The 27,138-nt window shown below is 30.1% G+C and overlaps 3 protein-coding genes and 1 long non-coding RNA gene across 6 annotated transcripts; 3 read left to right on the top strand and 1 right to left on the bottom strand.

The window, feature by feature from the left end:
* The first annotated feature begins 1,023 nt into the window (after positions 1-1,023).
* Positions 1,024-1,539, top strand: LOC125369818 (secreted RxLR effector protein 161-like). The gene has a single exon (XM_048373090.1). The coding sequence runs from the start codon at positions 1,024-1,026 to the stop codon at positions 1,537-1,539; it is 516 nt and encodes a 171-aa protein (XP_048229047.1).
* A 5,138-nt stretch (positions 1,540-6,677) lies between these two features.
* LOC125369817 lies at positions 6,678-6,995 on the bottom strand. The gene has a single exon (XM_048373084.1). The coding sequence runs from the start codon at positions 6,993-6,995 to the stop codon at positions 6,678-6,680; it is 318 nt and encodes a 105-aa protein (XP_048229041.1).
* A 3,296-nt stretch (positions 6,996-10,291) lies between these two features.
* On the top strand, positions 10,292-13,575 carry LOC8275720 (ABSCISIC ACID-INSENSITIVE 5-like protein 5). 3 transcript variants are annotated; one of them, XR_001536197.2, is made up of 5 exons: positions 10,292-11,003; positions 11,100-11,174; positions 12,225-12,312; positions 12,519-12,568; positions 13,016-13,575. XR_001536197.2 is itself a non-coding variant. In XM_015727441.2 (4 exons), the coding sequence occupies exons 1-3, from the start codon at positions 10,455-10,457 to the stop codon at positions 12,297-12,299; spliced, it is 699 nt and encodes a 232-aa protein (XP_015582927.2). In that variant the 5' UTR covers positions 10,292-10,454; the 3' UTR covers positions 12,300-12,312; positions 13,016-13,575. The 3 variants fall into 3 exon arrangements, 2 of the variants coding, with proteins under 2 accessions (XP_015582927.2, XP_002532515.2); XM_015727441.2 differs by lacking the exon at positions 12,519-12,568; XM_002532469.4 differs by lacking the exons at positions 12,519-12,568; positions 13,016-13,575 and having other exon boundaries at positions 10,295-11,003; positions 12,225-12,483.
* Positions 13,576-23,027: 9,452 nt separating this feature from the next.
* LOC107262308 lies at positions 23,028-24,979 on the top strand. Its single transcript, XR_001536198.3, has 3 exons — positions 23,028-23,885; positions 24,204-24,298; positions 24,724-24,979. It is a non-coding gene; the product is annotated as an uncharacterized LOC107262308 (long non-coding RNA).
* The last annotated feature ends 2,159 nt before the right edge of the window (positions 24,980-27,138 follow it).

Raw genomic sequence — 27,138 nt, 5'->3', positions numbered from 1 at the left:
CCCAAAACTTCTACAATTGTTGTTTCTAATGTTATTACTCATCCCAATAACATTCAAAAACAATAAATAAATGATCAAATGCTTCATGATGAAAATATCAATAATGAAACCATAGTAAATGAACAACAAAAAGTAATAGTAAGAAGGTCTTAAAGAGAAAGGAGATATGCTATTTCTGATGACTATATAGTTTATCTACAAGAGTCAGAAATGGACTTAGGAATTAATAATGATCCAGGTTCATTTTCAAAAGCCATGAATTGTGATGATTCAATTAAACGGATTAATGCTATGGAAGAAGAGTTAAAATTTATGGATCAAAATCAAGTCCAGGACCTTGTTGAGTTGCCTGAAGGATATAAAAAGATTGGATGCAAATGGATTTTCAAAACCAAACGCGATTCGAAAGGCAATATCGAAAGACACAAAGTCAGACTTGTTGCCAAAGGTTTTACTCAAAAAAGTGGCATTGATTACAAAGAGACTTTTTCATCAGTGTCTAAAAAAGATTCTCTTAGAATTATTATGGCTTTAGTGGCTCATTATGATTTAGAGCTACGTCAAATGGATGTCAAAACCGCTTTTCTTAATGGAAATTTATAAGAAGAAGTTTATATAGATCAACCTGAGGGTTTTTCAATTAAGAAAAAGGATCATATGGTGTATAAACTAAAGAAATCAATATATGAACTTAAACAAGCTTCCCGTCAATGGTATATTAAGTTTAATGATACCATTACTTCTTTTGGATTTCAGAAAAATATCGTTGATCGGTGCATATATATGAAAATCAGTGGGAGTAAGTTTATTTTTCTTGTTCTGTATATTGATGATATTTTACTTGCTGCTAATGATCTTGTTTTGCTACATGAAACCAAGAAATATCTCTCTAATAATTTTGAAATGAAGGATATGGGAGAAGCCACATATGTGATAGGAATAGAAATATTTCATGATAAATCACAAGGTTTATTGGGCTTATCTCAAAAGGCTTATATTAATAAAATTTTAGAGAGATTTAAAATGGATAAATACTTAGCAGGGATAGTTCCAATTCAAAAGGGGGATAAATTTAATCTTATGCAATGTCCGAAAAATGAATTGGAACAAGAACAAATGAAGAACATTCCTTATGTATCTGTTGTTGGGAGTTTAATATATGCTCAAACTTGCACCAGACCAGACATTAGTTTTACTGTCAGAATACTGGGCAGAAATCAAAGTAATCCAGGATTAGATCAGTGGAAAGCTGCAAAGGAAATTCTTAGATATTTGCAAGGAACAAAGGATTATATGCTCACTTATAGAAGATCTAATCACCTTGAGGTGATTGGATATCCAGGTTCAGATTTTGCTGGATGTGTTGATACAAAAAAGTCAACATTTGGCTACTTATTCCTATTAGCCAAAGGAGCAGTTTCATGGAAGAGTGCGAAGCAGTCTGTCATTGTTGCATTCACTATGGAGGCTGAGTTTGTAGCTTGCTTTGAGGCTATCGTTCATGGATTATGGCTGCGTAATTTTATTTCAGGACTTTGAACTGTCGACAGTATAGCCAGGCCACTGAAAATTTATTGTGATAATTCTGCAGCAGTTTTCTTCTCTAAAAACGACAAGTATTCTAAAGATGCTAAGCACATGGAGATAAAATACTTTGTCATTAAAGAAGAAGTTTAGAAACAAAGAGTGTCAATTGAACATATTAGTATAAATCTTATGATTGCAGATCCTTTAACAAAAGGATTACCGCCCAAAACCTTTAATGAACATGTTGTAAGAATGAGCATTGTTAGACGTCATTATTAATATTTTATCAAGTTTATTTTAAGTTTATACATTTGACACTTTGAGCTCAATTATGTGTTTCTGATTTTTCTATTTTCTATTTGGTATACATAATTGCTTTAGAGTAATATTGACAGGAACAATCTTGAAATAAAGACACTAATTTTGGATCATTTATGTTATTTTTATTAAAGATCATGTTAAGCTGAGAATTAGTGTTGTGGTACATGGAAGGGACTATGTCGATAAAATGACATACGACCGCTATGACCCGCATTAATATTTCTACTTAATAATAATGTTATGTCATAGCCAATATAAAGAAGAATTTAATATTGATTTTTGTGCACTTTATGTTCTTATTAAATCATATGAGCCAAGTGGGAGAATGTAAGAAATTAATGACTTATATAATTATAATAAGATATTAGTGATTAAATTCTATTGGTTAATGAAAGATTGTGAATTGAATAATTATGACTATTGGTAAAAGTTATAACATGAAAGGTTGTAACCATTGATGCTTTGATGGAAAGCCACCATTAGTCTATAAATAAGAGTTGGTCATCTCTCTATCCATATCATCAACAATTATATAAGAAATACAAAAACAAAAAATTAGAGTATCCATCAATAAGATAAAGGGAAAAAGGAGAGAACTCATACTCTATTAAATATGGATCAAGGTATGTTTTCTTCCCTTTATTTAATGATGAAAAACATAAAGTTCTATATCAATAGGCTATTATTTGTTTATACGGATATCTAGAAACAAGAATTTGATCAAGCTACCAGAAGATGCAAAATCTACCCAGCTATCAAGATCTTTTCCTCACTCTCACGAACTTACAGGTATTGCCAACTAACTGGCATATAGACTGAATTTTCCTGATACTTCAACCTGCAAACTGGTTAAAGAGGCTCTCCGTGAAGTCTTTTTCAATTTTTCGTTTGCGTTGAAGGGTCCAAAAGAAGAAAAAACTTCAGGAGTAGTGCTATGAGTTCTACAGACCATTTTTTTATAAGATTGTGAAAGAGGGAGAGAAAGAGGAAAAAGGAGAAATTAAAATCAAAAAGTGATAAATTTGATTAATGCGGGATTCGTAGTGGGTTCTACTTCTATAAATAAACACTTTGTCTTACAATAAACTATTAGATAATATTTTTATAATATTTCATTAAATCTAAAAGATAATTTTGTGAAATAAAATTATATAATTTTATAAAATCTGTAATGCATTATCAAATTATTAGTTTAGTATGGTTTAAATATTAATATAATTTAAATGAGTATTTATTTTTTTAATTTTGAACCTTTACAATTTTTGGGAAGGGGGAAGAGATGAGTTTCGAGCTAATAGCCCTGGCTGTTGGGATGACAATAGGTAAGGTAGTATTATATCCTTATCGATAATCTATCTATACTTATTTTGATAATAAATTAACATTTATTAACTTAAAAAATTTTATATTTTAATTATTTGTTTATATATTTTTATCATAATTTATAAATAAAAGAAAAAATATAGTCAAAAATTAGTGTGCGTATACATAAAGTTAAAAAAATTTATCATTTATATACATAAACAATAAAGGTTATATACATATAGGCCAAATAAGTTTATTATCTTATGCATTGAGCGAGATGTCCATTTAGTACATTAGTCCGAGTCAGGATTAAGAAATTATATTACTTAGTTGAGACTATTAATTTATTGATCATTTCTTTATCAAGATTTTAATGTATGTATAAAAAATATGAGTAAACTAAAAAATTAAGCATAGAGTTTTTTTTAACTTATAATTTTATTTAAATAAAATAATCTATTAACATATTCAAATAGTCTATATTAAAATAATAAATATAAAAAAATTAATAAAATATTAAATAAACATTGAACAATTAAATAGTTTGTCTAATTTTCTACATATAATATATTAGATAATCAAAATTAATAAATTTAATAATATTTTTACATTCAACTTAAAAGTATATTTCAAATAAGATATAAATACATATATGCGTAGGGTAGTAAAGTATCCATACCCTACCCATACCTGGCCAATACATTTTATTTTTAAATATAGGTAACCTGTATTCATTATCCAGTCAACTCAGATTTTACCATAAAATAAATACAAATTGCCATCCCTACTAACAATCAAGCTACAAGCCTAGTGTTCATTTATATTAGATGATTTGATACAAAAGGCTGAAAGAATAAGATGTAAAGTCTTGTCCTTTTTCTTTTTCTTTTGAAAGCAAATATATTTCTGAATTTATTCTCATTGTTATTTTCTTATGTTACAATAAACAATTGTTTATCTTTTTCTTCTATATTTTCAACCCAAAATGTCCACCTCCTAAATGCAAACACTCTTACTCTTACTACTTGAGTTAAGAGTTAAGTTTCCGGTGTATAATTGTTTACTTGTTGGTTTCCTTTTTTATGATCAATGGAATAAGTTTAACTTAAAATCAAAACTTCCACTCCCAATTTTTAAAAGTAAACCTTATTGCCATCTGTATCTCAAATATAAAACTGTTTATTTCTTTATCATAACATTTTTTTTCTAGCTTTTGTATATTTTCTTTGATCGTTTTCATTGCATGCATCTTGGATGATATTAAATATGTTCTGTATTGGTGAGTACCAAAGAACACTCCTCTATTCTAAGATGTTATGGGACTCTGAATAGCTAGGCGCTTGAGGAAGTGACTGGATATTTCTCTGGTTTTCGTGGTTTTCATTTGTAAAGAAATGGATGGTGATGTCTATTACAGTTCCTAGCATCGAAAATAGAAAATTTTCCTTGGCTTTCATATCTGTAAGGAGATAAGGGTCTAAATTTCCAAATTCTTTCGAGGGTTTTCTTCCATCGGTTGTTTAAATATGAGAAACCAATGATTGGGTTAAAATACGTAACCATAACCATCAATGCATGTGTGGGCATGCATTTAGAAGAATAAAGTTTGTGCTCTTTGGTTTCTGGTTCTATTGAAGCCATGCAAAACTGAAGCAATTTCCAGTTTTAATATTTAGGGAGAAGCATAGAAGAAAATCTTCTGCAGACCAATCGGGTATAGCTTAAGAGGTACTGTTAGTTGTATCTCACTAAACAACTACATTAAACTGTACAGTACAACTTAAGAAAACATTAAACTGTTTGGTACAACTTAAAAATTAGCAATTGATTAGCTGATAGCTAATTTAATTAATTATTTATTTAAATAATATTACTTTTATTAGAATTTATTAATAGTAGTTTATATTAAGCTGATCTCATATAATTAATTTTTTTTATTGATAAATAATAATAATTATTTTATAATTATATTTAATAGTTAAATAATTATAATATTTATAAGTATGATATTGAAATTAAAAATTTTGTATTAGTGGAATTTAAATTTAAATTTCTATTTTTAAATTAACTGTTACAAATTTTTAATAATAAATACAATTGAACTAAAAAAATAACTATAATATTTTTATCATCATAAACTATTTTTATTAATTTATATTATCAAAAATAGTATAAAATAATAATATTTATTTAAAAATAAATTATACTTTAATGGTCATTTAACATACTAACAATAATTACTAATAAAATTTTATTAAAAAGTTTAATTTATCAGCTACTATCTATCAGCCACCAGTTTCATTGATCGGCCGAACCAAATATTTATTTAGTGAGTTTTTGATTTAGAGTTTGGTGTAATTGATGGCTGTTTCTAACTGAACAGTTAAATTAAAACCCATTTGGTAAGATTTAAAAATTAACAGCTGATGATTTCTATCATCTTAATTTTAAATTTTTTCTCTTATTAGCTGATAGCTGATTTGCTTGATTAAATTATTTAGACAATATTATCTTTATTGAAACTTATCAATAATAATTTACTTTTAAGTTATCTGATACTATTAATTTCTTTTATTTTATGAAATTATTATTTTGAAGTTATATTTAATAGTTAAATAATAATGATATTATAATTATAGCATTTGAATCATAAAGTTTTTATTAGTGAAATTTAAATTTTAATTCCTACGTATGAAATAACTTTCATTAATATTTTTAATAATTAATACAATTGAGCGAAACAAAATTAATTTTAATATTTTTAATTATTATGAGTAATTTTTATTAATTTATATTATTGAAAATAGTATTAGAGCATTCCCGATGGTACATTTTATTTTAAAGAGCATTTTAATAAATATTTAAATAAAAAGAATAAAATATTTTATTTAAGTCCGATGAACTCTTTATTTTTTATCTTTTATTTTACTTTTATATCCATAAATATCAATGATTTGATTTTCTTTTCATTTTCTTTTTTATTTTTACCAATAGAAAAAAAAGAATTATAAATATCAATTAATCAAGTAGTTTTTAAATATAAAATAAATAGTGGAGTTTGACTCTCTATATATAGAGAGCAAAATCAACTCTTTAATTTATATTAAAAGAATAAATAATAAATTGAAATATTAATTTATTATATAATTCTGTAAATATGACATATATAAAAACTGCACCGAAGATACTTTTATGATATAAAAAAAATACATATAAAAATATTAACTATTAACTATTAATTATCAATTATCAACTACCAACTACATTAAACGACTAATTAATAATGAATCCAGACACTAAAAACTACAAGTTGGAGCATATCGCAAGCAAATAAATATAACAAGCACCAATAAATATGTAAATTATCACTTAGTGTACGTTAAACCGAAATATTTTAAGTACCTGTTTTATGTGATTACACTGACACATCCTTAAACACAATATGAATAGGAAGTGACCAAATACATATTAAAATCCCAATAACCAATACATGTCATTGTCCACTAATCATGTACGTACGTTTTCTAAATCAAGTCTCTAATGGAGTGTGATTTAGCAGCTAACTCAGAGAGATTTGAGCCAACCGAACCCCCACGAACCATGCCTGGGGTTCTATGGAACCGGCACCTAAACGAACCCGCATGAGTGGTAGGAGAGCAAAGACAGTTCCACCTCGCACTGGCTGGTTTTGTCAGTGCTCTTTGTAGCCTGGGCGAACCATTTGAAGTCATCTTCTTGCTTGTTTCCACGTTTATTTTGGGCACAGATATCTTTGGTGGTGTGAGTAGCTGCTTCTCTTCCAGCTTTAAGGGTTTCTGGTCCTCTGCTTTATTAGCAGCCATGTTTCATCTATCCAAACTTGATGAAAAGAAATTGTATATAAGTAATAACAGTAAACCAAAAATTTCCAAATGCTGCGAAAACTGTACAATGTTATGAATTATTGTTTATTTAGGGTTCATTATAAACATGTTAATTGGGTGTATTTCAATTAGTTTTTGAATCATCTCCAGAATTATATGGTGTCACTGGAGCAAAATAATAATAAAAAATACCAAACAAAAATGACTCAGTGACATGGAATTATTAATAATTCTTTCTATTATTATTATTATTATTATTATTATTATAAGGGTGGAATAGGTGCTGCATTTCTAGGAGAAAAGTTCATGAATGAGGATCAAGCTTTTACACTTTACGATCTGGGTACTTACCCACTTCAAAGATTGAAAGGAATGCCAAATAAAAAGTTTGCATGACAACATAATATTTCATATTCACTTAGAGATCGGGTATTAAAAAAAATCAGGAATCATGATCAAATAATGGATTTTCATCACACCAACATAGGACTAGATCACATATCAAAACAAATGGGGATTTCAAGAACACCCTAATTAAGAACAATATAAAATAAATCCTACAATACACATTCGTAAAATATACATTTATCTTTTGCCATAAGAAAGAAAAAGGTAAATTGAAGGGAAAAAAGAGAGGCAAAAGCCATTATAGATATATCACAAAAGATATAGTAAATTGTTATTAAATCATTCAAGTATATTTGAGAAGACAATATATATATAAAGATTTGGCATGGAAAAATATTGATGGAAGGTTACCTGAGAATTTGAAAAGGGGGCAATAATCTTTTTAAGATATGGTGGCAATGGGCATTGAGGGGAAAGAGTGCGACAGAAAGAGAGAATTGAGTTCTCCTGAAAACCCTCAAATGGGCAATGTGAACCTGACTACCATAGTTTCTTATTACCTAAAACTTTGGATTTCTGTTAATATTTTGCGGTTTTAAACATATGGTAATTCCTCATCAACAATTTCTAACCACTACTTCATTTTTTTTTCCTTTTTAGTTCAAATTCTAGTGTCCACTTTCAAAACGGTCTCGCCTTATCAATTACTACTAATCTAAAATATTAGAAAATAATGATAGAAATGGTCACTAAACTTCGCACTTAACTTGTTTTGGTTATAAAATTTTAATATTTTTCATTTAAATCCATCCAACTTAGTTTAAGTTGCGTTTTTTATTTAATCATTTTGTAAATAAAAAAATTAAATATACGAGAAAAGTAGCTAATGAGAAAAGATTTATTTAGAGAGAGAAATATGACGTGTTAAATTCTTATTGACAAAGTGACTAAATTGTAATAAAAACTGAAACTCAAATTGAATGGTTGAAATAAAATAAATTAAAATTTTATAACAAAAATGAAACTAAGTAAAAAATCCCGTGACTATTTATATTATTATCCAAAAATATTAGAAGCATATTTAGTTGAGTTATTCCTAACAGTTGATAGCTAGCGTCGATAGTCTATAGCTGATAACAAATAATAAAAATAATTGATAATTATGAATCATTTATAAAATTTTATTAATTTTTGTTAATATATTAACGCATAATTTATTTTTTTAATAGAATGTGTTGTATGTTATGTTATTTTCATTACTGTACAAATTATCTAAAATAGCTTATAATAATAATAATTAAAAATGCTATAATTAACTTTATTAAACTTAATTATAGTTATTATCATTTAATTATAGAAGCTATTTTTAAAAGTAAGTGTAAGAGTTTAAATTCCACTTATATAAAATTTCTTCTTCAAATGCTTTAACTTTGAATAACGCAATAATTTAATTCTTAATTATGATTTTGAAATAATTATTTTTTATGAATAATAAAAATTAATTTAAACAAGTTATTTTACTACTAGTTATTTTTAAATAGGAATGATACTGTTTAATTAAAAAAAAAAAAGTAAATCAAATCAATAATAAACTGATAAAATCTTTAGCGAAATAGCACTATCCCAAGAACCTGATAAAACGCCATTTTCAGCATGTTGTAGAAGCTTAGACCTGCAATATCCTACCTAGTGTTTCTGAAAAGAACAAGGCAGGAGATAAGATTCGATCTCCGAGTTCTATATAACTTCGTCATCCGCGACTGGATTCAAGATAGAGCTGTACTCTGAAGTCTGTGCAAAGAAATTCCCCTAACACCAAGTTGATTATATGGATCCTCATCTCCCATATACAATAGTTCTTGAAAAAATTAGCAGCTTCAAGCAAGAGAGTTTTAGGGTCACTACACTAAGATGAGAATATGCAATCCAAGCTGCAAAGATGTTCCGAATTTAACTCATCTGATTCTTTTTTTTTCTTAAGATATTTCATTAATAAGAATTGACAGGTACATCTTGATATAAAAGATAAAAATAAACATCAAACATTAAGAAATATATGTAAAGAAATTTACTACTAACAATCATCAATCTTATTGATCGAGCAACAAATTACAATTTTGCGGGAAGAATGTTTAATTCGGTGGCATTAAACTGTATTTTAACAAGCTTTATTATTTGAATATCAAATTTGATCATTTCTTTCTCTTCATCACTCCTATAGAAGAAGAACTCAACGCCTCTATAATAAATGGACTCCTCAAGAAAAACATTAATATTTAGGACCAACAAATAAATTTTGATGAAAAAAGAAAATTTGGAGCCCCTCCCTCCCCTAAAGAAACAAGAATGAAATCTTTGAAATTCTTATTTACTGAACATTATAACATTAATTACCAAACATAGACTAATTAATTAATTAATAGATAGAAGTTTTCTTATTTTTTACTTTTGAATAAATAATACTTATAGAATTATAAGTATAAGTATAAGTTACAGTCTCATTGCTTAAATATAAAACACTAACATTTGTCACTCACCCAGTAATTTAAGTATAATACATTCGGAATAGCCAAATAATTTCCTAAGAGATATATTTAAATGACTTCTGCTAAAACATATTATATATTCAGATTTATTTTGTGAATTTAAGTAAGCTTAAGATCTTTTGCTTTTCCTCCCAAATAATTAAAAAATTTTAAAAAGAAAAAAGAAAGGAATTTGTCTGAGCATTTTAGCCAGAGAGATTGACAAATGGAACAGTATAGTTGAGGTTGTTTTGTATCTTATGACAGTACTAAAACTTCCTTATACTGAAAAAAGCATCAGTTTCAACCGTTTTGTATTGTTACATATGAATTTGGTTTTGGTTTCTTGTGCTGGTCTATTGCATGTTCATTATTCAAAAGCATCTTTGCCACATGCCAATTATCTCACCCAAATTTGCTTACATTACATGCACCTTTGATGTTTCCATATGTTCCTTTGTTTCCTTCTCTCTACACTTATTATCCTGTCTTCAAACTTTGCTCCTGCCCATCACAAACCCTAAATTAAAATTCTCAGCCTGTAACAACCATCTTTGGCTTTAACATGTTCTCTCTCCATCTACATCAAGATGAAGAACCAAATTACAACAAGGGTTTCCCACTAACAGATTTATCTCTAAGCTCAGGTGTCCAAAGAGCAGCCCAGCAGGAGCAAACCCACGTTCCATATGACTCACATGGAAATCTGGTTAAATACAAGAGACACAGGAGCCTGGACGGTGAAGCATTAACTATAGCAACTGGGTCCTCTTCTAGTTTGCCCAAATTCAGTACTCCCAGTGGAGTATATGGAGGTGGTCACAGCAGTGCTAGTCTTTCTGATGTGGGTAGTGCAAGCCTTTGCCAACAGAGAATGAGTGGCTATGGGGCAGGGTTAATGGCCGGTGGTGGCAGTGAAGTCACTAAGGCAAACCAAATTCATCACTCTGTAATGTATGGGCGGTTAAACGGTGGGGAAATCGGCAAGAAAATGAGTTGTTATGGTAATGGAAGAAGTGGTGTAACCTTTAGACATTCATCGGCATCTGAGAAAATCCGCCATAGGATGATAAAAAATAGAGAATCAGCTGCTAGGTCTAGAGCAAGAAAACAGGTAAATAATAATAATAATAATAATTAGTATTATTATTATTTTCTTGTGTTCTGGGTGTCTTTGATTGTTTTCATATTCGTTTTGGTTTAATTGTAGGCCCTGGAAGCTCAACAACAATTGGAAAATGCAGCACTCAAGAAGGAGAATGACCTCCTAAAGAGGGTTGTAAGGGTAACTATGCATTAAATTGAAGCAGCAATTTTATTTGTTAAAGTACTATGATGATATATGATTGAGAAAATAATATAAATAGTCACTAAAATTTGTATTTAGTTTATTTTCATTATAAAATTTTATTTTATTTTATTTCAACCATTCAACATTAGTTTTAGTTGCAATTTAGTCGCCTTACCAATAAAAAAATTAACATATCATATTTTTTTATTCTTTATTCTTGCCATGTATCAATTTTTTATTTATAAGGTGACTAAATTAAAATAAAATTAAAGTTGAATGATTGAAATGAAATAAATTAAAATTTATGACTAAAATAAAATTAAGTGCAAAGTCTAGTGACCATTTATATTATAATTATGCTGAGAGTATGTTAAATTCATATTTTGAATTTTAAACATAAAAATCAGAATATTGAAATTTCAGAATTTAGAATGTCTTCATTAAAAAAGTTATTATTATATTAAATTCGTAAACAGTTAAAATTTCAAAGTCTTAATTAGGATACGTGGTAATTGAAAGTAGCAAGTGTACAGAAGAAATCTTGAGTATGCATTTGAAGTTGCTGGCTTAAATTAAGAGAAGATGGCCTATTGGGAGTAGGATAATAAATTAAGAGAAAAAGTAGGATAAGGATTAAAATACCTTCTCTCTCCTGGGGCACCTTACAAATAAGGAAAAATTACAAAAAGAAAAATTTGTCCTATAGTTTGACATTTTTAAATTTATATTTAGAAAATTATAATAAAAAAATATCTGAAATTTTATTTTATTTTTTTTATTTTATAAATATTATAATTTAATATTAGTATAATAGTTCTAGTTTTTACTAGATATAAAGTAAAATAATTTAATCAGTGGGCTATAATTTTAAAAAAAAATACCATCTTATCAATTTGATAATTAATATATAATGTATATATATATATAAAAGTTGTAAGCAAATTGACATTGCTAAGGGAATTTGTTTTTTTTTTTTTTAATTTCAACTTCTTAAAAGTTATTTTTGGTTGATGAGAATGATAATTTTGATGCATAAATTTGCAGTTTCTCTTGGCCATTGTGAGGACAAAACGCATGAAGTTGCCAACACTGGCTAGGAGTTTCTCAGCACCATTCTAAATTTTTGCACGTGGTATGTATGAAATTAAGCACCTGGCCTGTGACCCTTCTGTCTCAAAAAAAATTGTAATAATTTTTATGTATACAGAAATGAGACCTAAGTTACTGTTTGTATTTTCTCAACCTAATTGTCACTGTGTGCTCTGAAAAATGAAGAAACAATGAAATGAAATCTTTTACAACAGTTCCATTTTCTTATTGACGTAATGATTCCAATAGGGCTTGGCACACCACATACCTGGAGGCTTGGATTATGAATAAAATAATAGGTAAAATTTAATTTTGTAATACTAGGTTGTGTAAGTTGATGTGTATCTCATTCAATTTATGATATGTGATTAATTATTTAAGTAAATAAAATGTACTAAATTAATAAAATAAAGCAAGTTGCTCTAATTAAATAGTTTGTAAAATAATTTAGGTAAATTGGATAGATAATTCCTGAGGTTTGCCCTTTGTGTCACGGTTATTTTTAGATTTTATTTGTAACATAAAATTCTTTTAATTAAAATTGAGGCAACATTAAAACAAAAAGCTGAGGTGAAAGTTTTCCGAGTTAAAAAAAAAAAAAAAAAGAAACAAAAATTATATCATCAAGAAAAAAATCACTCTCTTTCACTATTGTTCTCTTACTTTTCTAAGGAAATCACGAGCTTCTTCTTCTCTTATCTAACCCTAGAAATATTCTCTCTTTTTTTCTCAACGGAAACTACCAGTGAAAAAAAGAAGATTAGCCTTCAACCTTAGGCATACAGTGGAATCCCTCATGTTGTATGTGGAGTTTTAGCTAGAATGTGGTTTCATGGTGTGAGAAAAATCCAAGCAGGAGGCATCTCAAGTGTACTACTGGAAATTGCGAATTTTTCGCTTGGCATGATGAGAGATTCAACGAGCATATCTATAACTTACTTTGACACATAAATAAGCAAGAAAAAAGTATGAGTTGGCAGGCTTTTGTTTGAACATGATATCTGAAAGAGCAAGATCAAAATGCTGAAGGAAAAAAGTAAGAAGTTTGAATAAACTCAGAACGAGTTGAAAACTATGAAGCAACTGAATGGGCAACTAAATATGAATGAGATGCTTAAGATTGTCGAGTTCGTGGTTGTTACAATGTTAAGTTTTTTTTTTTTAATCTCTGTAAAAGCTTAAGGTGCAGTGGTCTTTGTTTGTGGCTTTTGTAAGCCAATGGGTTTATTGCAACGGCAGTCCCTCAAGTTTCGCTTTTGTAACACCATTATCCTCAATGACCAGTTAAAACTAAGTTTGTGGCTTTTGTTTAACTGTTTTTAATTTTGTTTGTTTTATTATTTGATTAAATTGGTATCCTAACCTGGTTGAAAAACAAGTTGTTTTGTAGTATACAATGATCAAATAAACCCGCTAACTAAAATACATAAAAAGTAAAACAACTTGTCTTGCTTTTAAATTGAAACTATTAACTAAATTATACATTTTCAGAATGAAATCACGAAATCATTGTGTGGTATAGAAATACCATTGTACCTAAATCAGGCACGTACGCCAAGTACTGGCCTAAAACTTAACTACTTGAGAGGTTGAAATGTTCATTATTCTGAGGCTACGACTATTTATTACAGTAGTGTATGCCGTGTCTATCCAATTAAGGCCTTAAATGAGGAAAACAATCATAGTTTATTAGGAGTAAAAAAAAAGAATTACCTCAAAGTAAATGAAGTAGTTGGAAACAAAACACTTACAGAGAATCCATCCAATGAACTAAGATTACTTTCTTGTGTTGGAACAAAGGGAGCAAGGCCATCTATCTTAGTTCTGGGTTAAAACTCTAGTTGTTCCCTACATTGATGGTAACCAAAAAAATTAAATTGTAAACAGATAATCATTCACAAATAACCAAAAGACACACGTAAAATATAATAATGGCTCACGTTCATTATCTACTGTATAGCAGTTGAGATTAACTGAGTCTTGTCAGCATAATGCCTTTCAATGGAGTCTACATGTGCAGTTGTACTAGTGGATACCTAGTAACCAGTACATCCCATATCTAATTACTTATTCAAAGAAAAATCAACAGATACAGTTACAATATGTGAGTATTGGTCCGATACTTGTAATGTTTTGAGCTTTTTTTATTAAACCTTTTGTTGTGGCCTATTTTTCCACATATATTGCACTTGATACAGATGGCACCTTTTCTTGATAATTTTCCCATGTTCTTAATTTTCTTAGCATTTTGTTTGATTTTATTAGCTTCCTTTCTCCTTGCTTTTGGTCTTCTTCCTATTTTCTTCTTGATGGGTGTTAGTAGTAGAATAATTTCAAATGAGCTGGGATGTACTTCCTAGAGTTGAGAACCATTTAAAGGGTGAATTACATGGCTATACACCTTTTGGTATGTTTCCTTCTTATAATAGTCATCCACATAATTCTCAAGTTATTCATTATTTTTAAATATTGTATGCATAAGTATGCATACAAGGAATACTTGTTAGCTCCTATCTCCTACATATACAAGTCATTCCATCCATGTCAACAATAAACTATCTATCAGCTTCAGTAACTTAAACTTTAGATGTGCCTAAAAATGTTGCAGTATAATCAACACTTTTCTGCTTAATCTTTTCAAGCTTCTTCTGAGTCTTAAGACAAAGCACTCCCTTCATTTTCATCTCAAATATTTACTTTATATCAATCATTTTTATCAATTGAGTTCTAATAATTTCAAACATTATGATTAGAGGTCTTCCTCTTGCTTCCAGTATATACTTGTCGAAAGATTTACTCAGGTTGTGATCCTAAAACATGCCGTACTATAATACTTTAGAGGTCTTTCCTCTATCCATCTTTTGGCAGACTCACTTTTCTTTTTTATTTCATTAACTAATGATTCAACTTCTGTTCATATGAGGCTCTAGCTATATTTTTCAAGAACTTTCCCAAATCCAAATCACTAAAGTGTCCTTTAAAATTGACCTCCACGTGTCTCACACACAATCTGTGTTCAAAATTAGGGAAGTATTTTTGAACAGTTTTCATAAAATTTTGAAAAAAGCATATGAATAATAAAGTATAAGATGACCAAAAGCATAACTAAAAAGGCATAATGAACTAACCTTTTGTCTATCATTCAATGCAAAATCTAATAATATGTATGCATAAGCATACACAATCTGTGTTTAAAATTAGGGAAGTGTTTTTGAACAGTTTTTATAAAACTCTGAAAAAAGCATATGAATAATAAAGTATAAGATGACCAAAAGCATAACTAAAAAGGTATAATGAACTAACCTTTTGTCTATCATTCAATGCAAAACCCAATAATATGTATGCATAAGCATGCATATAAGGAATACTTGTTAGCTTCCATCTCCTGCATGTGCAAGTAATCCCCTCTATGTCAACAATAACTATCTATTAGCTCCAGTAACTTAAACTTTAGGCCTGTTTAGAAATGTTACAGTATAATCAACACTTCCTGCTTTTTTTTTTAAGCTTCTTCTGAAATTTAGGATAAAGCACTCCTTTCATTTTTATCCCAAATATTTTCCTCATATGAATCCTTTTTATTAGTTGGATTCTAATAATTTCAAACATTGTGATTAGAGGTCTCCCTCTTTCTTCCAATATATACTTGTCGAAAGATTTACTAAGGTTGTGATCCTAAAGCATGCCCTACTCTAATGCTCTAAGGGTCTTTCATCTAACCATCTTCTGGCTACCTCACTTTTCTTCTTTATGTCACTTAACTAATGATTCAACTTTTGTTCATATGAGGCTTTAGCTATATTATTCAAGAACTTTCCTAAATCCAAATTACTAAAGTTTCCCTCAAGATTGACCTCCATCTGTCTCACACACAATCTGTATTCAGAATTAGGGAAGTGTTTCTAAGTAGCTTTCATAAGACCTTGAAAAGCATATAAATAACAAAGCATAAGATGACCAACATAAAATAAAAAGCATAACTAAAAAGGCATAATGAACTAACCATTTATCTATTATTCATGAAAACCCAATAGTATGAGTTGTATATCTATAAGTCCTCCTTTAATAACTCAACAAACCAATCCTATTTTGAGTTATTCTCTACTTTCACCAAAGCAAAAGCAGAAGGAAACATCCAGATCAATTCCTGTAGCTACCAACAATTTTCCTCCATATGTTCCTAGAAGAAGATATCCATCCAGACATACTAATAGTTTGCACTCTTCTTTGGAACCCTCTTTCAATCCACTCAGACATAAATATAATTTTTCAAAAACTTGTCCTTTGGTTCTTTGAACTCCATAGTAGAACTAGAGTTTGTTGTAAGCAACTCTTGCTTATAGTCATACAGCTTTAGAAACTGTAAGTCTTCATCATTATTTACTATCTTCAAAGCATAATTTGTTGCCCTCGAAGCCTTTATTCTGTTACTTTTCAGCTTCATATTTTTCTTCACCTTAGCTATAAAACCTTGCAAATCCCATGTAGGGTCAGTCCTAAACTCATCCAAGTATTTCTATTCAAGATATTTAAAAGTCACGTAGAAGTTGGAATGGACTTCTTATAGCTGTGTTTAAGGTTTAAAGATCTCACTTGAAAACTATTGTCCTTATTATCATGAGGCTTGAATAACTAGTATAAATCTAGAAGTCACATTTCTTATAACACTTAACCCTCACTCGTCTTTTCATTTTTAGGGAAAAAGAGTTGGTATTTGTGTTCTATACCAAATTGCTTGCATGCTTCTTTAAATTCTTCTTTGTCCTTAAAAAATGGCCCTACTTCAAATCTAGGGTTGTCCATGTTTCTTTCTGCATTGAATCTCTTAAGCTTAATCTTTTTCTTTTTACTACCATCATTTTCACCCTCAATCTCACTTGCAGTAAAATATTCATCAGAATCTAGCCTATAATCTGATGATCTATCATTTAAGTCAAATTTTAGTGTTCCATGAACACTAGAAGACTTGACCTTTTTTTCATTATCCTTGGGTTTGCACCTATGTTTAATATGCTTATCACCTTAATGTACACCTCCACCATTATTCAGTTGCTCAGTCTCCCTCAAAACAAATTGCAAATCCTCATTTCATCTACTATATCATAATCTGAATCAACTATGACATCTTCACTGGGGTTAGAAATAGTATAATTAATTGCTTTAGTTTGCTTTCCCTTACCTATAACAAAATCTTCTTGTTGTGCCACATACCTAGTAATATGTTTATGAATAGTGTCATCATCACTCTTTCCTTCTTCTGATGTCTCATGTTCATCATCATCATCATCTTCATCACTCACATGCTCACTTCTACTTATACTAACTACATCAGAGGTGGTCTTTACCACACACTCTTTTTCAATTTTTTCAATCACAACAATACTCTTCTTTAGAGGATAAACAACATTCAATAACTCTTAATCACTCAAATGCTTGATATAAACATCAGTCTCCCCCCATCATCATCTACTGCTCTCGGTACCATGTCAAACACAAAAGCATTATTCTCTAAAGGCTTTAGTCCTGACTGAAAATCACTTCTTGTCAGTCTATGGTAGTACATAATATTCCCAACATGTCTTAAAGACTCAACCTACAAATCAATCATAACTAAAGATAATGTATCAACACCAAAATCCTTGTATCAACATCCTTATCATGATATCCCCATTCCTCAAAATGGCCACCATGATGTGATGCTACTGTTAAAGTTTTTAAATGCACATGACTTGCTAAATGTGGATCGTTATAATATATAAATTAAGAATTAATACAAACGAACAAAAACATCAATTGTTTTTACTATTAAAAGCAAAACTCTAGGTTTATTATTTTATTCACCAAATACATAACTTGATATATGCAACTAAAAAACTACATTTTTACTGTAACTCTTTTAATAAAGTTAGAATTTTTTTATTTTCCTTACCTGGCTCTCCTAGTGTCGCCATCTTCAAGTATGGACCTACCAAACAAGCCCCTTTCTCTTATTAACTCGTTTACTAACCCCTATCACTAAGTTTTAAAAGTGATTTCTCTTTTCTTTTTTTCGAATGCAATTATCAAACGAATAACGAGAAGTCCTACCATAATGAAGAAAAGGACAAAAAAACTTTGTAGAGTGATTCTAGTTGCTTGCTTCAACAACAACTAACAATGTGAGTGATGAAGGTTAGGGATTCATGTTTCGATTCGAAATAGGAAGAAAGAAAGAAATCTTTACTGAGAATAGAAAATTAGTGATTGACATTTAATTTGGATGGGAAACAACAACAATTATGTGTCTTAATAACTTGTATAAAATAAAATAACATGTATTTTTTTTCTTTTAGCTCAGTAAGCTGCCACATCGGTTCTCTGTTATCAATTGAAATAGAATGTGACAACATGGACTTTAATATTGCTCCAATTTTAATTGAGAGGATTTTGTGTTACAAATTAAAGTTTGAGGATTACGGTGATACAATGGGCAAACCTTAGGGACTGACCGTGTAATTTATCCTAAAAATTAAGTTTTATAACAAATTTTTTGACGAGGAACAGGTGATAGCCAGAGTTTGAAGAAAAAGAGTGTAGATGGAGTAGAACTGCATTTTCATAATTATATCCTTAATTAAGATTAATTTGGGCCAAATGTATGATAACAATATTATTATATTGGTGCTTTATATTTTTTAAATAAAAAAATATTATATAGAATTCTTCTAATTTGATAAAATTAAATAAAAAAATTAAAATAATATAACTTACCTATTTTATTAAGTCACTTGTTAGTGTATGATGAAAAAATTAAAATGACTATTAATAAAAACAAAATAGGTAAAAATAATAATATTATGCTGCTATAGAATTTTGAAAACAATGCCCGTAGCAATATTTTATTATTCCCATAAAAATAAAATAATATATAACAACACAATCTTTTTGCTATAAAAGAATTTATATGTTTTGTTATTACCGATATTGTTACCATATTTTAATTCTAACTTTTGACCACAAGTTTTTAATGTTGTTTCTACATATTATTTTTTTAGCAGTAAAATTAATTATATTATAAAATTATTGCTGCTAATTCTGACATCTTCATAGTGGTGGAAAAGCCAAGTCAGCATATTTTATTAAAGTTGATAGACTAAAATTAATAAAAACTAATTTGTACAAAACTTAATAAAATATTTGCTTAGCATATTTTATATATATATATATATATATATATATATATATATATATTTCAATTTTATATTTATATTCAATGCCTAAATTTACTATACAAGATAATACTATATTATTCAATTTATGTTTAAATCATTATAATTCTTAATATAAATTAAATAATTAATATGGGCATATGTATATATTAAATATTTTATAGTAATATTAATCTATATCTCAAACATAAAAATCATAATTAATTATCCTAGTATTTATACAAAATAGACTTTGTACTATAAATGTTTTAATGCAGCATTATAATATATTCACAATAATACATTTATTTTGTAGTTAAAATAATAAAAAGATATCATAGAATTCTAAAATTTAAAATTAACTTTTTTCTCAGCAAAATTATTATATATTTATTGTATTAGGAGACAAAAAATATTAATACATCATTAATCTATTTAGAATGAGGTCCACAAAAATCTAATAATGTAACACTTGTATTCTTCTTCTTCTTCAATTTTAGCCCTCCCATCCCATCTCTCTTTCATTTGTACTCTCTCCCACCTCTCTCATCGTGATAGCGCCTATCACCCTCTGCTGCTGTTGTAACTAGCCCCAGACCACCACCAAACATCATCCCCAACTTCCCTTAGCTGCTGCTGACCAAAGTTGCAGCAGCTTCTCGCCGGAAAAACGTTTTGAAGCGGAGGAAGAAGCAACGTGCGGCTACTATTTCTCGTTCCTGCCTCTCTAGGCATTGTCGACACCCAATATTGGTGGCGCTAGACTCTCTGAGGGCTGGAGATCATTTCTGGAAAGTTTGGGTAGCCGACGTTGTCATTTGGGTGGTGATCGGAGCTTGCCGGAGCAAAATCTTTCGAGGGCCGATTTGCACAAACCGTGAAGAGTTAGGATGAAATCTTTATATGGTTGGACTCTTGACATTATAGGCTTCGCATGGGTGGTCTCAGATTTCATTTTAGGCGAAGTTGAAATTTTTCGACCACCGCGGTTGGCGGCGCTCTGATTTGCGTGCCGAGAAGCAGAATATCTGCAAATTAATTTCGAAATTCTTGACAGTATTGGTTTTTTTAAAATTTGACTCGAATAATTGATTATAAATTTTATTTTTGAAATTATAAAATTAAATTAAAATTATTTAATTAAATTGATTATTAATAATTATTATTTTATCGGTGTGTTTATAAGTTCATTGAATTATTTTAAATGCTGGGAATGTTATTATGCATTTGGATAAATTATTCGGTAGTTATAGAGTAAAAAATAGAAATAAATAAATAATTTAGTATAGAAAAAAGTTTAGAGAAAAGGAAAACAAAGAATTCCTAGATAAATTGCAGTTAATAAATAAAGAAAAATATAATATAATAAATAAATAGTTAAATTGTAAAATAAAATTTAAAATATAGTAATATAATGTTGTTATATATAATAAAGAAATAAATAACATAATATTTATTCAAATAAATTAGATTTTAAAAAGTTTTATTATTATAATTATAAATTAAAAGTATAATTAAAAGTATAATTATAACTCCATCATTAAATGAGATTTTTGAGTGATAGAGTAGAAGGAAGAAGCAAAAGAGATTAGATGAATATGTATGGATCTATTATGGATATATTTTAATTTAATTTTTGTAAAAATTAAAAAAATTTATATTTTATTGAAATAGTAATATATATATATATATATATATATATATAATTAAAATATATATAGTAATTTATATAAATACAAGATTAGTTTAGAATTACTAAATATATTTAAAAAGAATTACATTGTGTTTGGTTAAAATCGATAAAGTATATAAAATTCATTATAAATTTAAAATTTATGTGTTTTTAATAAAATAAAAATTAATTTAGAATTATATGTAAGCAAATTTATGTGAAAATATATAGAATTCATTCTATCCTCTTCTTCCTCTCCTTTTGTCAAAGGATCCCTATCCAAATTCTTCCAAATTCCTCTAATTTTCCTGTAACTTATGTTTTGTAGGTTACCTTAGTAAACTCATAGGCGGAAATAGCTATTACCTTTACTACTCCTTCTACATTCAAGCCCAAGCCTTTTCTGCTCTTTTAGATCTCACCACCTCTCTCATGTGCTCGATTATAATTGGAGCAAGGGGATTCCTTGAACTCTCTTATCAAATTCATGGAAGATCTAGTCCATAATGTACATGTTGGAAAACCTGGCTTCATTAACCTACTAGCTTTTGGCATCACATTATAACTCAATAAATAAACCACCAAGTGCTCTCTAATAGTAAGGGACTTGCACAAAATTAATTGACGCCCTCTCACTGTAGAAAATTGAATACCAAACCTCTCTAGACACCTGGTAATAGTCCAATTCACTTCAAAGACAACTGAATCTCTAATTAAGTGGAAGGTTGGTCCAATTGTAGAAATATTTAGGATCCTTACAAGATAGTTCTCCATTATATTCACTTTAGTTCCTTTAACCCAAGTGGAGATGGAAAATTTAAGTTCTTATCATCCTTCTCAGTAATATTTGCATAAAATTGCTTAACTAGGTCTGGATAGTAATAATTGGGTATGTCTAGTACACCCTCTCATTCAATATTCTTAAAAGCTCTACTCAAATTGAAAAGAGCTTCAATTTGGGTGCTAATACCTTTCTCCACAATGATATGATTGTCATTCCTCCTATTAAACTATAATTCATGATCTCTTATAGTGAAGTTCAAAAGGTCATTATGAGTGACCCCATCTCTATTAACCCTATTAGCTCTACTAGTACTAGACTTGGTTTTCCTTACTAATGTTTTCTCCCTAGGCATGTTTCTAAAATATAGTTCCAATTGCTTGAAATTAAACTTTAATTCACAATGCTCAATCACAACACACAAAACTCAATTGAAGCACCAATTCAGTAATTCCTACTCAATTTCATAAATTTCCAATTCAAAACTCTAACACTCATTATTTGCCGAATTCTCAATTTAGTTTCTAATTAAGAAGGGAAGTGAAAAAATCACTTACTTCAAAGTGAGAACAACTAAAAACCCAAAGGAAAGGAGGGAGAACTCTTGATTTTCGTTGAGAATGCTGAAATCCCCTATCTTTAATGTTCTTCTTGTTCTTGCTTCAATCTTTGATGAACTTGACGAAAAAGTGAACTAAATGTGTTTAAAAGAATGAGAGAGAAGATGTTTAAAATACTTCTTTCTACATTGGTCTCATCATGAACCAGTGTCAGTTCAAGGATTTATGCAGAACCGGTTCATGGACCGGATGAAGTGCAAATTTTCGGTCCTTTTATGTTCTAAACCGGCTCCACGATCAGTTCTCACTGTCTTGTGGATTGAGGATCGATCTAGGGCCGATTCACCTCAACATGGCTTTTCTTAGAGATATTTTGTAATATCCAGAAGAAAAAAAAAATAATGATAATAATTTTTTCCTTTCCTTTTCCTTTCCTTCCTCCCTCCCCCCCCCCCCCCCCCCTTCCCTTTTCCTTCTTTTCCCTCCCTTCTTCCTCTCTCCTTCCCTTCTCTCCCTGAATGCCCTTTTTCCCCTCCCTTTGAAGCCCGATCGGCCGCCATTTAGCTCCCTCTCCCTTCCTCCTGCTGCCGCGCCGCCCTCCCTTTCCCTTTTCTCCCGTAGCGGCGTCGACCAAAGGAGAAGGGGCTGTTGTCGCTGTTTCGGCCTCTTGCCGGCATCCTTTCAGCCATCTGATGTCGGATCCAGGTTTCTCACCCCCGAAAACCCCCGGAACAAGTCTCCCCCGCCATTTTCCTCCATCAGCAGCCTCAGAGGAGCTTCACCATAGTAGCCCCTTTTCGGTGCCTTCCGGCAAGTTTCCGGCCGAAACTCTTATGTTTTCAGACTCCCGGCAACTCGAGCTTCACGTAGGTGCTTCTGGATTTGAATTCCGACACCATTGGCAGGACCGGCTTCCGGACCCCAGTGTTTTCCAGACGCGCAAAATTTTAAGATTTCGGCTCGGTATAATTTTATCTGGACTTCAAAAATTATGTTGTAATTTTAGAAAATATTGTTGCCATTAATTATCAATTATGGATAATTCAAAATTAATTGGATTTAATTAATTGTGATTTGTGGTATGTTGCAGAATCGGGAAAGATCATGCAGTTTCAGTGGCTCGAATTCCGTTAATTAATTGTAAAATATTTGAAGTGTTTCTAGCAGGTTTTGGACCCATTATACAGGGGTAAATATCTGTAATTTAGGAGAGGTTCTGTCGAATTTTTGACAGAATTCTCGAGTCTGAAAGTCTAATATAGGAGTTCAGGCCTAGGGAAATTTAAGAATGTCTATTAATTGAGTATTTTTGTGAATAGATAATATGTTCATCCCGCCAGCTCCACCAGAGGTGTAGGAGCGGACTGCGGAGCACGACAGAACTATGAGTTAAAGTCATATAATCGTTGTACATTGGTATGTCTAGATTTAATGCAATATTTAATAATTAATATTTATGTATGATTATTATTATCGTTATTATAAGTAAACTTTATTTAATTGATAATCATCACGCATAATATTAAAATTATTATTAGTTAATTTATCTCGTTATTTACGATATTTTAAATAATGTTATTTTAATACTATTATTATTATCTCTATAGATATTTTACATATTTGCTTTACCCGATATTACTAGAATTTATTTCTCAGTATGCAATTGAATAAAGTATGCAATTGAATAAATTATGTTTTCTATAAATAGTCTATTTATGATTTTTTTTTATATAGGTTATGATTTTGACTTTGGGATGAGGTGATAGTAGAACATGTCACCTGATGAGTTGCATCAGGACCGCATGCGCACCGGTAATAATCAGAGACAGGTAACAAAGGTTATTTTTGGATTTTGCCCTAGTCGAGTATAACTCTCTGGGCTATGAAAGCTTAACTGCCGGAGAAAGGTCCCTGGTCGAGCAATGCTCTTTGGGCTCCGACTTAATTAGAAATCAAGTGTTCAGACTAGATGTAAGGACCCTGGTTGAGCTTCGCTCTCTGGATGCCAGATCTATTGGAATAAGAGAGCCGAAAGGCTACTAGCATTTTAGATTAGGATTTTGCTGAACCACTCATCCCATAAGTCTTAAATAATTTTTTTCTTTTTAAATTATAGTATGACTCGTATTTTGATATACAATGGCATGATATACTGAGTTAATGAATATTATTTTATTGAGGATATTGCAATAGTTACAGGGTTATGTGATTTTAACTCACTCTCGAGACTGACAGTCTTAATTTTATTTTTCAGGTGACAGTTAGAGTTCTTCGCCGTCCTGTATTTTGATAGCCCGACTTTTTTTTTTCATCAAGCTTATTGTAAATAATCTATACTTTTATATTTTTAGTTCTTTTATACTTTAGACCTTCCGCAGTAGTATTTTTAATTTGTTATGATTATACTGGTCCATAATAGACGTGAAATGTTATTAAAGACTAGTTAGATTTGTGTATGGCATATCAGACATGATTAATATTATATTTCTCATATGTACTTTATAGAATATCGATTAGTAAACTACGGGACTTGGTGGCCTTCAGCCTACCCATTCCCTAGTGCCGGTCACGAGCCCACATATTGGGTCGTGACATATTTCTTTTACATATATACTACTAATAAATCTAATAAAATAAAATTAAAGTTCACGAATCAAAATGAAAATCAACTTCTTTTATTAATAACTAAAAGAAATCAAATAACAAAAATAAAATTCAAACCTAAGCAAATCAAATCAAATAACTAAAACCTAATTAACTAATGTAACAAAAAATTAAGTTAACTAATTCACATATGATTCTACATCTAACCATCTAATGGCCTCAAAAATACTTCCTTGGGCATCTTCTTCCCCTCTTAACCATGGAAGGTTGTTCAACCTTCCTTGGATGTCCTCATTCTCTTTTTGGTGTTGAGGTGACATGAGCATGCTTCCTAGGGCATCCTCTAGGTCTTTTAAGGGGAGGAATGGCTTTTCTTCCTTCCCAATCACTCTCTATGCTATCATCCGAGCTTGGCACCTCAACTGAAACATTTTCTTCGTAAAGATATTGCGTTTGATAAGCTCTCTCCATTCGTTCATTCTCCACTATTTCATCCAAGGAGTAAGTATACTCATTGGCCTTAGGGTATGCTCGTTGATAAGCTAACATGGCCGTTATCATTTTTGGCCTATGTTTCCTCTTCCTCTAGTGCTGTGTCCAACTTTTAAAGGATGAACTGTGGGTGCTGGGAAAATCTCGCTTTGCAAACTAAATGGGTGTGAGGTTTGTAAGCTTTTGAAATATGATGGCGATCTATGCCTAGAGCGAGGTGGTGATGGTGATGAAGTGATATCATACAACATAATTTTCCTAGAATTCATGGAAATAGTAAGAAGAAGAATATAAAATCTATTGATGTGGAGAGGAGGGTATTTATAGAGAAAATCTTAAGAATTCGACTTCTAGCAAAATTTTGAAAATATATTAGTCTTTGACTAGGATATCCATTAATATTCTAACTTTTAATCCTAAAACAAAAAAAAAAGACTACTGACTTGTTTCGAGTCCCTTAATAGTTTAAAATCATTATTGGGCCCTTTTAGAATTATTTTTGGAGCAAAATTAGTGCAAATCGGGGTAAGGGACAGTTAAAACATGCTATTTATTTTATTCTTGATGTGCGGCTCTTGACCCGGTTCTGGTGTTCAACTTGAGCAAGTATCGGTCGTAGGCCCGGTTCATAATAGTAGGCAAGCCCTAATTCTTTCTTTAACTGGTTCCTGGACTGGCTCTGGGCCCTAGCTCTCGGCATGACTGGTTGTAGGGCTGGTTAAGGCACTCTACAATAATTTTTCATCAAAATTCACATAAACTGAAAAACAAGACAATCACAATGTGACGCACTCAATTTATGATTTGATTACACTTAGAATCGAGCATTCCATCACACAATTAGCAATGATATGATGTATATGTGATAAAGAAAAACCTGTCGCCAAGTGTAAGCTACTCTTCAAGATTTGGAGTTGCCTCATCACCATCGTAATTGTATGTACAAAATCTATTATACATGAACTCTCCTATAAAATTTAAAACAAAGATTAATATAAAGTAAGTACGTTAAATAGAAATTGAGTTGCCTCCTAATAAGCGCTTAAGTTAATGTCTTTAGCTAGACATATACTATTTTGTATTAGTTAGTAAAGAATATCTTTTGAGCTACTGCCATAATCTTTCTTTCAAGGTAGTTCTTTAGTCTTTGGCCATTCACCATAAATGGGATCCCTTCATCTCCTTGTATTTTTGTGGCACTATATGGGTGTACTTTTGTAATCTTGAAGGATCCTAACCATTTAAATTTCAGTTTATCTGGAAACAATTTGAAACGAGAGTTAAGAAGTAAGACTTTTTTACCAATAAAAAACTCTCTCCTCGTATTTCTCTTGTCATGCCACACCTTTATACACTCCTTGTAAATACATGCATTATTATATGAATCACATCGTATCTCCTCAAGTTCATTCAACTGTAGCAATATCTTCTCACCTGCAGCTTTGAACTCATAATTCAATTTCTTCACTACCTTATATGGGCGATGCTCTAATTCCTAGGGCAAATGACATGGTTTCCTAAAGACCAACCTATAGGGAAACATCCCTAAAGGTGTCTTATAAGCTGTTCTATA

Source organism: Ricinus communis, chromosome 1 (assembly GCF_019578655.1).
Source record: "Ricinus communis isolate WT05 ecotype wild-type chromosome 1, ASM1957865v1, whole genome shotgun sequence".
Classification (NCBI taxonomy): domain Eukaryota; kingdom Viridiplantae; phylum Streptophyta; class Magnoliopsida; order Malpighiales; family Euphorbiaceae; genus Ricinus; species Ricinus communis.
The sequence above is the reverse complement of the archived record's forward strand: the minus strand, read 5'-3'. Positions and strand labels throughout refer to the sequence as shown.